This window comes from Triticum urartu, chromosome 5A (genome assembly GCF_056163025.1).
Source record: "Triticum urartu cultivar PI428250 chromosome 5A, HENAU_Tu73, whole genome shotgun sequence".
In the NCBI taxonomy this organism is placed as follows: Eukaryota; Viridiplantae; Streptophyta; class Magnoliopsida; order Poales; family Poaceae; genus Triticum; species Triticum urartu.
In genome coordinates, this window is record NC_141877.1 from 398,341,659 (window position 1) to 398,353,764 (window position 12,106).

Consider the following 12,106-nt stretch of genomic DNA (forward strand, 5'->3'; position numbering starts at 1 on the left):
ATTGTAAGATTTGGCTAGCAAACTTTTTGTAACCAAAGATAATACTATTGACGGTGAGCGTGCTTGGATCCAGGATTGTTTTTTTTTTTTAGAAACCCTGTCTTTTCATATACTCCCTCCGTTCCTAAATATAAGCCTTTATAGAGATTTCACTATGGGCCACATACATATGTATCTATATGCATTTTAGAGTATAGATTCACTCATTTTACTTTGTATGTGGTCCATAGTGGATTCCCTCCAAAGACTTATATTTAGAAATGGAGGGAGTAGAAGATAACAAAATGCCAGCCTTTGCACAAAGCATCGCCGGTCAAAAAAGAAAATTACAATCAATATTGATGAACCCCTTGCGCATGCCTCCAACGTCTGTCACCTGACTCTGGCACCACCGAAGGAAAATGGGACGAATCACCTCTTCACCCGAGCTCGATGCGGCTCCATGGTTGATATGCAACTTTGCGGACCTTCAAAGTGATTTACCAAAGGCCATTGAAAGATCTGGCCGGGTAGCACCCATGACACGCCATCGAACTACAGATCTGACACCCCCGCACGACTAAGAGCCGGAGAAGGAAACCATACGTGCTAACCACCAACCACGATCCCAACACATGATCCATCTTCCAGATGTCGTCGATGTAGACCACTATCTACATCCGCTTCTGGACTACCTACCAAGCTCCACATCGGCGATGGAGCGGATGTCATCGCAAAGGTGGAGCCGAGGACACAAGTCCATCACAAGGATGTCGTCGTCGTGGCATCTCTTCTTATAAAGACTAGTTCTCAAATCCATCACCGAACATAAAGCTGATTATGTCGTCGCCGTGACATCTCCTCTTAAAAAAGACCAGTTCTCAATTCCATCACCGACCATAAAAGCCGATTACATCGTCGCCGTGACACCTCCTTAACATGTGAATTAGTTGCTACTTTAACATGAGAAGTTTTATAAGAAATAATTGTTGTTATGATGCTAGGAAAAGTGATTGAAATTGTCATTGATCAAACGTGTGCACTTTGCTAGCATTCACACTTCATAAATTATTTCTTTTATCATTTACCTACTTGAGGACGAGTAGAAATTAAGCTTGGGGATGCTGATACGTCTCCAACGTATCTATAATTTATGAAGTATTCATGCTAATATATTATCATTCTTGGATGTTTTACAATCATTTTATAGCAACTTTATATCATTCTTTGGGACTAATATATTGACCCAGTGCCCAGTGTCGGTTGTTGTTTTTTGTTTTTTTTACATCGCAGGAAATCAATATCAAATGGAGTCCAAACACCGTGAAAATTTTTGTGGATTTTTTTATGGACCAGAAGACCACCAGTGGGCCAGAGTAGTACCTGGGGGTGCCCCGGGGGGGGGGGGGCACAACCCACCAGGGTGTGCCTAGAGGCCCAGGCGCGTCCAGGTGGGTTGTGCCCACCTCGGTGGCCTCCCACACCACTTCTTCCCCTATAAATTTCCAAATATTCCAAAACCATCGGGGGTAACCCTAGATGAGAAGTTCCGCCGCCGCAAGGCTCTGTAGCCACCGAAAATCAATCTAGACCCCGTTTTGGCACTCTATTGGAGGGAGGAATCATCATCAGTGGCCATCTTCATCATCCCGGCGGCCGCCACGATGAGGAGGGAGTAATCCACCCTCGGGGATGAGGGTTTATACCAGTAGCTATGTGTTTAATCTCTCTCTCTCTCTCTCGTGTTCTTGAGATGTCACGATCTTGATGTATCACGGGCTTTGTTAATATAGTCGGATCATATGGTGTTTTCTCCTCTCTATCTTGTTGTGCTGAATTGAGTTTTTCCCTTCGAGATTTCATTGTTATCGGATTGAATACTTTTATGGATTTGAGTGCACTTGATATATGTCTTGCATATGAATACTCGTGGTGACAATGGGGTATCATATTGATTCACTTGATATGTGTTTTGGCACTCAACTCGTGGATTCCCGCGGTGACATTGGGGTAATCTATGCATGGGGGTTGATGCACGTTCTCGTCTTTTGTTTCTCCTGTAGAAATCTTGGGCACTCTTTGAAGTTCTTTGTGTTGGATTATTTGGTGTTATTTTAGTACGAACTCTTGGATAGATCGATCAGAAAGAATAACTTCGAGGTGGTTTCATACCCTACAAACAATTTCTTCTTATGTTCTCCGCTAGATAGGAACTTTGGAGTGATTTTTCATCGCACGTTGAGGGATGGTTATATGATCCAATTATATTAGCATTGTTGAGAGGTTGCACTAGCGAAAGTACGGACCCTAGGCCTCATTTTCAAGCATTGCAATACCGTTTTTGTGCCCGTTTACTATTTGCTACATTGTTGTTTTTATGTATTTAGATTATAAAAATATATTTCTACCATCCATATTACACTTTGATCACCATCTCTTCACCGAACTAGTGCACCTATACAAATTGCCATTGTATTGCGTATGTTGGGGACACAAGAGATTTCTTATATTTGATTGTAGGGTTGTTTGAGGGAGACCATCTTCATCCTACGCCTCCCACAGATTGATAAACCTTAGGTCATCCACTTTAGGGAAAATTGCTATTGTCCTACAAAACTCTGCGCTTGGAGGCCCAACACGTGTCTATAAGAATAAAGTTGCGTAGTAGACATCAAGCTCTTTTCTGGCGCCGTTGCCGGGGAGGCTAGGTAAGTGGCACTCACATCCCATCAAGGAAGCTCTTTTCTGGCGCCGTTGCTGGGGAGGTGAGTGCTTCAAGGTATATCTTTAGATCTTGCAATCGAATCTTTTAGTTTCTTGTTTTATCACTAGTTTGGTTTATAAAAGAAAACTACATAAAAATGGAGTTGAAGTTGCATCATATTATTGATCATCTTTATAATATCTTTTGTGAAAATGATGGAAAGGAAAATTGTGCTCAATTGATAGAAGAAGAATTCAATATAATGTTTGGTATAAAAGATGAGCATGATTGCAATGTTGTTAGTATGAATTCTTTGAATATCCATGATGCTAATGATATGCAAAGCCATAAGCTTTGGGATGCCATGTTTGATGAAGATGATATTTTTAGTTCCCCAAGTTTTGATGAGAAAATTTATTATAATGATTGCATGTCTCCTATTTATGATAATTATAATGATGAAAGTGGATTTGGAGAGGTCATGACTTTATTTAGTGATGAATCCACCATTTTGGATGAGGCTTCAATTGACTATGATAACAAAGTTGCTATCTATGATGATTATGGTGATGACATGTATGCTATAAAGAATAATGATAACCATGAAACTTGTCATCATAATTTTAATTTTCACTCTCATGATAGTCATTTTGTTGAGATTGCTCCCACTATATTGATGAGCAGAAATTTACTTATGGGGAGAATAATAAATTTTCTATGCTTTTGTGTCATGAAAAGAATGCTTTATGTGATGGTCATATTGTTGAATTTCTTCATGATGCTACTGAAAAATTATTATGAGGGAGGAACTTATGCCTGTAGGAATTGCAATAATATCAAGTTTCCTCTCTATGTGTTGAAAATCTTGAAGTTGTGCTTGTTTTGCCTTCCTATGCTAGTTGATTCGTGTTCCCATAAATTGTTTGCTCACAAAATCCCTATGCATAGTAAGTGGTTTAGACTTAAATGTGCTTGACATGTGATTCATGATGCTCTCTTTATGTTTCAATCCTTATGTTTTATGCGAGCATCATTGAACTCATCATGCCTAGCTAAAAGGCATTAAAGAAAAGCGCTTGTTGGGAGACAACTCAACACTTTTACCCCCTATTTTTGTGTGTTCACATGATTATGCTACTATAGCAATCATGTTTTATAGCTTTTGTTTCGATAAAGTGCCAAGTAAGACCTTTGGGATGGTCTATGGTGATAATTGATTTGATCTTGATGAAAAACAGAAACTTTTGCGCTCAGGAAAATAATTCTTATTTTTAACAGAATGTGATAAAATACTAATTCTTTTTGCAAAAGATTAATAGACAAATTTCCCAGGTTGTCCTAATTTTTCAGAATTTTTGGAGTAGCATAAGTATGGTTGGAGTACAGATTACTACAGACTGTTCTGTTTTTGACATATTCTGTTTTCAATGCATAGTTTGCTTGTTTTCTAGCTTCTATGGCTTATATTGCTCAATATAAATTATGGAAATGATATGGTACAGTAGGCATTGTGTGAGAAAAATTATGGATCTTGTCTTTGACAGTACCAAAGTGAAACGGTTTGCTCTTTATCATACTAACCTATCTCACGAAGTTTCGTTAAGTTTTGTGTGATTGAAGTTTTCAAGTTTTGTGTGAGACATCGATATGAGGAGAATAAGGAGTGACAAGACCCTAAGCTTGGGGATTCCCAAGACACCCCAAGTTAATATTCAAGGAAGATCCAAGAAACTAAGTCCGGGGCATCCCCTCTTTCGTCTCCAACATTATCGGTAACCTCACTTGGAGCTATGTTTTCATTCGTCACATGATATGAGTTTTACTTGGAGCATCATTTTATTTTGTTAGGATTTTCTTACTGTTATTTATAATAATGTTTTGCATCTTTTATTTCAAAAAAAATGTCAAGTATAGCCTTTGCCATGCTTATTTTGCAAGTATACATGTTGCTGTTTCAAAACAGAAAGTTTATCGTTGTTGCAAAAATTCTCTAGAAAAGTCAGAATGTGATAAAATGTTGAAACTTTTTGCACAATAAGATCTGATAAATTTTCTATAGTATGGTAAATTTTCATAATTTTTGGAGTTAAATAATTATTGATACTCTTGCATTCTTTACTGACTGTACTATTTTGGCAGATTGTTGTTATGTTTGCATTGTTTGTATAGCCTTATGAATGGTGGTGAGGATGTGGAAGAGCTAGTCATATAGTCCTTTAACCTTGATTCCTTTTATCGGTTAGCAAGGAGTTTGAAGCTTGAGTACTTTGAAGAGCATTTAAGAACAGGTCATAAGCAATTCTAAGTGGCAGAGATGACTCGAGGGACCTCGTCAGATAAGCATATCCTATGGTAAATGTGGTACCCGGTCCAGTCAACTTGGAAGAAGAAACTGACCACTAGTGGGTGTCAATTAAAAAGTCACTTTGTGGATAACGCTTCTAGCATATGTTTTCTTGTTTAATGATTCTATTTGAGGATAGGAGTATTAAATATGCAGAGGAATTTAGTATGCAATGTTGAATAATAATTTTAGTGATTTGCTACAGTAGATAAATGATAAGGTTTTTACATTGGTTTATACTAACTTATCTCACGAGTTCTTGTTGAGTTTTGTGTGGATAAAGTTTTTAAGATTTAGGGAAACCATGATATAAAAGGAATTAAGGAGACACAAAAGCTCAAGCTTGGGGATGCCCAAGGCACCCCAAGATATTATTTAAGAAGTCTCAAGCATCTAAGCTTGGGGATGCCCCATTAGGCATCCCACCTTTCTTGTACAACAATTATCGGTGAGTATCGGTTGAGCCTAAGTTTTTGCTTCTTCACATGATGTGTGCTATGCTTGGAAAGTAATTTTATTTTGTTTTGCTTGCTGTTTTAATAAAATACTTAGATCTGAAACTTTTAAATAAGAGAGAGTCCTCAAATAGCTACCTATTTACTTAACCACTCGCTTGATCTTCACGTATATCTTTTTGGAGTAGCTTGTCATTAACTCTTGTGCTTCACTTATATCCTATGAGTAAATTGTTGAATGAATTGAATATCATGAAGTTGAAATTACATGTTCATATCATGCCTAGTGGTAGCTTCACATTGGGTTTCGGAAGGGAAATCTTTTGAAGCTTGACAATCACAATATTGGTCATACAAGCAATTCTTGAATAATTAGTATAAGGAAGAGAACTTTCACATGCAAATACACTATCTTGGAAGTCTTTTGTGATTGTGAGCCCCCATCAAAATATTATATGCCAAAATTGTTGACATTGGACAAGGAAGACAAAGTAATGGTTTATGTTTGTTCATATTCACATAGAAGTTACATTGTCATAGATCCTTCAACATGTGGTGCTTGCCCCACATCTTTGCTAGCCAAAAATTCCGCACCAAGTAGAGATACTACTTGTGCATCCAAAAACCCTTAAACCCAAATCTTATTTCAAGAGTCCACCATACCTATCTATGGATTGAGCAAGATCCTTCAAGTAAGTTGTCATCGGTGCAATAAGGTAATAAAAATTGGTTCTAAAAGTGTTAGATCATTTAGTGTAAGAGAAAATTGAGCGTTCTACAAACTTGTGATGGCAAAGAATAAAAGCGACAGACTGCATAATAAAGGTTGCTATCATAAGGGGCAATATAATGTGACGTTCTTTTGCACTAAGGGGTTGAGCATACAAACAAATAAGCGCATGGCAACCTCTACTTCCCTCTGTGAAGGGCCGACCTTTTACTTTTATGTATTTACTTCCATGCAAGAGTCAAAGTTTTTCTCTCTATTCCCTTTTATTTTTCTCCTTTGGCAAGCATCATGTGGTGAGGAAAGATCTAGGCACATATATCCAATTGGATATGGGTAGCATGAGTTATTATTGTTGACATCACGCTTGAGGTGAATACGTTGGGAGGCGAAATTATAAGCCCTAATGACCCACAAGTATAGGGGATCTATCGTAGTCCTTTCAATAAGTAAGAGTGTCGAACCCAATGAGGAGCAGAAGGAAATGATAAGCAGTTTTTAGTAAGGTATTCTCTGCAAGCACTGAAATTATCGATAACACATAGTTTTGTGATAAGGTAATTTGTAACGGGTAGCGAGTAGTAAAAGTAAATAAGGTGCAGCAAGGTGGCCCAATCCTTTTTGTAGCAAAGGAAAAGCCTGAACAAACTCTTATATAAAGGAAAGCGCTCCCGAGGACACATGAGAATTATCGTCAAGCTAGTTTTCATCACGCTCATATGATTCACGTTCGTTACTTTGATAATTTGATATGTGGGTGGACAGGTGCTTGGGTACTGCCCTTACTTGTACAAGCATCCAACTTATGATTAATCCCTCTTGCAAGCATCCGCAACTACAAAATAAGTATTAAGGTAAAGCTAACCATAGCATGAAACATATGGATCCAAATCAGCCCCTTACGAAGCAACGCATAAACTAGGGTTTAAGCTTCTGTCACTCTAGCAACCCATCATCTACTTATTACTTCCCAATGCCTTCCTCCAGACCCAAATAATGGTGAAGTTTCATGTAGTCGACGTTCACATAACACCACTAGAGGAAAGACAACATACATCTCATCAAAATATCAAACGAATACCAAATTCACATGACTACTAATAGCAGGACTTCTCACATGTCCTCGAGAACAAAAGTAACTACTCATAAATCATATTCATGTTCATAATCAGAGGGGTATTAATATGCATAAAGGATCTGAACATATGATCTTCCACCAAATAAACCAACTAGCATCAACTACAAGGAGTAATCAACACTACTAGCAACCCACAGGTACCAATATGAGGTTTTGGGACAAAGATTGGATACAAGAGATGAACTAGGGTTTGAGAGGAGATGGTGCTGGTGAAGATGTTGATGGAGATTGACCCCCTCCCGATGAGAGGATCGATGGTGATGATTTCCCCCTCCCGGAGGGATGTTTCCCCGGCAGAACAGCTCCGCCGGAGCCCTAGATTGGTTCCGCCAAGGTTTCGCCTCGAGACGGCGGCGCTTCGTCCCAGAAGCTTCCTCCTTATTTTTTTTCCAGGGTAAAAGACTTCATAGCTCAAAAGATGGGCACCGGAGGCCTGCCAAGGGGCCCACGAGGCAGGGGGCGCCCAGGGGGGTAGGGCGCGCCCCCACCCTCGTGGACGGTGGGTGGCCCCCCTCTGGTACTTTCTTCGCCCAATATTTTTATATATTCCCAAACTGACTTTCGTGGAGTTTTAGGACTTTTGGAGTTACGCAGAATAGGTCTCTAATATTTGCTCCTTTTCCATCCCAGAATTCCAGCTGCCGGCATTCTCCCTCTTTGTGTAAACCTTGTAAAATAAGAGATAATAGGCATAAGTATTGTGAAATAATGTGTAATAACAGCCCATAATGCAATAAATATCGATATAAAAGCATGATGCAAAATGGACGTATCAACTCCGCCAAGCTTAGACCTCGCTTGTCCTCAAGCGGAAGCCGATAAAGAAAAATATGTCCACATGTTTAGAGATAGAGGTGTCGATAAAATAAAATACGGACATGAGGGCATCATGATCATTCTTATAACAGTAACATATATATATATATATATCAAAGTTTTAAATAGCGGGCTATAGCTGCGCTATAGCCCAGCTATAGCGTTTTTGGACCCTCCCCGCTACAGCTAGGCCAATTTAGGGCCGGCCAGGAAAGCCCGCTAATAGCGCCGCTATTGCCCATAGCGCTATGAAAATTTAGCGTTTAGCGTTTTTTTCCCGCGATCCCGGCCCAAAATTTCAGCCCAAATTGGAAATCGCACGCGTGAAGCCCCCTCGTGTCCCTTTTACCCTAACTACCATCTGCACTCCTACCCTCCCTTATCCCTTTTCCTCCCCAAAATATCTGCTATGGAGGCTGGCGGCGGCGGCAACTAAGCAGGGACGGCGACGACTCACTAACTCCCCCTCTCCCAGCGACGCCTGCTTCTCCCAGCGGCGGCCTCTCTCCCGAGTGTGCACGACCTCGACGCCTCCTTCTCTGACGGCCCTTTCCCGATGACGCCCCCTCTTCAGCCATCTTCTCCAAGCAGCATCGTCCTAGCCTGCAATGAGTCAGCAGACCCCATCGACAGGCAAGTTCTATCCTCAGATCTGTCCTTTTTCTACTCTTCTTCAAGCTTCATTGTAATGGGATCTCTGTTATATGCAAAATATTGGCTATATACTTATATGTGCGTGCTTGCTTGTTGTCCGAGAAATTTCTGAATCTCTAAACTTGGAGTGACAATGAAGACTAAGAAAACAAATACTCATAGCTTCTGAATGTATACGAATTCCATCCTAGGTTTATCTAGTTTTGGGAAATCATATATGCACTGAATCTCTGAATATATTAAATGTTGATTGACCTGGAGAGTTGTTTGTGCCCCCTGTGTAGAGTTTGTACTTTGTAGTAGATTAAACATTGTTGTTTCAGTGCGGCTGATGCTATGTTTGATTTCTATTCTGCCTAACTTAATTCTTTTTTTTGTTTCATAGGTGTAGGTATCTCAAGCACATCCTCCGTACCACAAACAGCAGCAGCTCGTGCTGTTGCATCAAATGATGCTGCACGGAAGTACTGTACCATGCCAGATCCTAATAGAGCATACGCTCTGCAATGCATTTTCTGTGACAAGATATTAACTAGCGGCGTAACAAGGGTAAAGTATCACCTTGCTGGCATTAAGAAGTGCAATGCTACACCATGCCAGAAGGTTCCTCAGGATGTGAAGGAGGAGATGAAGGTTTTGCTCCTAAAGAGTAATGATGCGAAGGATAAGAAAATCACAGAATTGGAAAAGATAAGAAGTTCAGTTAACATAGATCACTCGGAGGGAGAAGAGGAGAGTGATGACGACAGTGACAATGATATTGTGTTGTCAACACAAAGCAGAAGCAGATCCCAAGGTGGCCCTATGGACAAGTTCTGCATGTCAAGTGTAGAAGAATGTGTCAAGAGGAATCAAGGGCAAACTCTCAGCGAAAAGGTTCAATCAAAGTTGTCATCTCAGAAGACAGAAGAGAGGAGGAATAGAGCTTGTGGGTACATCTGTCAGTTTTTCTATGAAGCTGGCATTCCACACAACACTGTGACACTTCCTAGCTTTGCGAGTATGCTTGTGGCCATTGGAAATTTTGGCAAGGACCTTCAAGGACCTAGTGCCTATGAGATGAGTGGGCCATTCCTGCAGAAAAGAAAGAAGAAGGTGCTTGACTCATTCAAGAACCATAAGAAAGCATGGGAGCAGACAGGTTGTACGGTAATGACCGATGCATGGATAGATAAGAAAGGCAGAGGAGTAATGAACCTAGTTGTTCACAGCGCACATGGGGTCTTATTTACGGATTCGGTTGATTGCTCGGATGTCAAAAAAAAATGGGAAATACATCTATGAGCTTGTAGACAGGTGTATTGAAGATATAGGGCCAGAAAAGGTTGTCCAGTGGTGGCTGACAATGCTAGTGTTAATACAGCAGCTGCAAGTCTAATGAAAGCAAAGAGACCAAACATTTTTTGGTCTGGATGTGCAACCCATTGTATTGATCTCATGTTGGAAGATATTGGGAAGCTGCCTCTAGTTGAGAAAACAATTGTCCAAGCTAGGCAAGTTACCGTGTTCTTGTATGCTCATATGAGGGTTTTGGCTTTGATGAGGAAAACACTTGGAAGAGACTTGGTTCGTGCTGGTGTTACTAGATTTGCCACGGCTTATCTCAATCTAAAAGGTTTGCAAGACAACAAGAAGGAGTTGCTTAAACTATTTAGATCAGAGGAGCTAAATGACATGGGGTACTTAAAGAAGGACAAGGGTAAGAAGGCTCTAAAAGTTGTGCAAACTGATTCCTTTCGGAAAGGTGTTGACACTGCTGTCAATTTCTTTGAGCCAATGGCTAATGTGCTGAGAAGGATGGATAGTGATGTGCCAGCGATGGGAGTCTTCCATGGTTGTATGCTAGATGCAAAAAAGGAAATCAGTTTGAGGTTTGACAATGATGAGAGTCGTTTCAAAGCTTTTATAGATATCATTGACAAGAGGTGGGACAACAAACTCAAGACGCCACTACATTTGGCTGGGTACTTTCTCAATCCCTACTATTACTATCCAAACAAGAATGCGATTGAGAATGATGGATCATTCAGAGCAGCCGTCATCCATTGCATTACAAGGATGATTCAAGATGAGATGTTGCAAGAGGAGATTATGGATGAACTCAACATGTATGAAGAAGAGGCTCAGTCTTTTGGAACAGACATTGCCGCACGGCAGAGAAGAAACAAAAATTTTGATCCAGGTTAGTGCAATTTGTTTTAAACCAGTTTCAAACTTTCTTTGTTTCTCATTTTGTATATGTCTAAATATATAACTAATAATCTGTGAATGACTTGATGCAACAAAATGGTGGTTGAATCATGGCACAAGCGCACCCAAGCTGAAGAAATTGGTTAGAAAGATCCTCACATTGACATGCAGCTCCTCAGCTTGTGAGAGAAACTGGTCAACATTTGAACAAGTAAGAAAGGAAACTATAACTCTAGAACTGTACAAAATAGTTGATTTCTGTTCTCACATGTGACCATGTGTTCCTTGATTTCTTTTCACCTACACTCAATTTTCCTTCACTATGTAGGTTCATACAAAAAAGCGTAACAGACTACTCAGTGATAGGTTGAGGGATCTTGTCTTTGTCAAATTCAACGCGAGGCTGCAGCATAAGAGAGAAAATAAGAACAGAGACCCCATAGAGAAGGTCACCAATGATATTCTGGAGGATGAAGACAATGAGTTCATTACTGGGATCGTTCCTGATGACAATGCCGGCGAACATTTAGGTAATGAAGCCCAAGCTCAACAAGAGACTTCAACATCACAACCACAAGGAAGAAAAAGAAACAGACCTGCAGTAGCCAACAAGAAGAGGAAGAAGAGCATTCACTCGCTTCTTAATAGCATTGAAGAAGATCCCATGCTTTGTTCTTCCTCTTCGGAATCAGAAGATGATCAAGCTCGAGATGAGTCTAACTATGCCTCTGCTGATTCAGATTGATGCACTGCAATTGTATGGTTGTTTGTCTGTAGTTTGCCATCTTACTTTTGTTATGTGCAAGTCCTGCTAGTTGTTAGACTGAAATATGTGTAAGGTATGATATATCTACTATGCGAGTGTGCCTTTTGTTGTTATGTGCTGGACTGAACCAACTCCTGTGATGTGCAAGTTTGCCTTTTGTTGCTATGTACTATATTGAACCTTCTACAGTTATATGGTGTGCTATTATCCTTTTTTTCATTATTTAGTAAAACAGCTAAATGAGGGCATAGCCCACTATAGCTCCGCTACAGCCTTTTTTAGCTGCTGGTCGAGCCGCCGCTAAATGGCGTAGCCCGCTATTTAAATCTTTGA

General features: G+C 40.1%; 2 protein-coding genes across 2 annotated transcripts; both read left to right on the forward strand.

Moving 5' to 3' along the window:
• Positions 1 to 8,771: 8,771 nt before the first annotated feature.
• Positions 8,772 to 10,101, forward strand: LOC147971577 (uncharacterized). Its single transcript, XM_087524026.1, has 2 exons — positions 8,772 to 8,796; positions 9,203 to 10,101. Exons 1-2 carry the CDS (start codon positions 8,772 to 8,774, stop codon positions 10,099 to 10,101), a joined length of 924 nt encoding a protein of 307 aa, XP_087380152.1.
• Positions 10,102 to 10,239: 138 nt separating this feature from the next.
• On the forward strand, positions 10,240 to 11,885 carry LOC147971578 (uncharacterized). The gene is made up of 3 exons (XM_087522809.1): positions 10,240 to 10,999; positions 11,100 to 11,218; positions 11,336 to 11,885. Exons 1-3 carry the CDS (start codon positions 10,255 to 10,257, stop codon positions 11,750 to 11,752), a joined length of 1,281 nt encoding a protein of 426 aa, XP_087378935.1. The 5' UTR covers positions 10,240 to 10,254; the 3' UTR covers positions 11,753 to 11,885.
• The last annotated feature ends 221 nt before the right edge of the window (positions 11,886 to 12,106 follow it).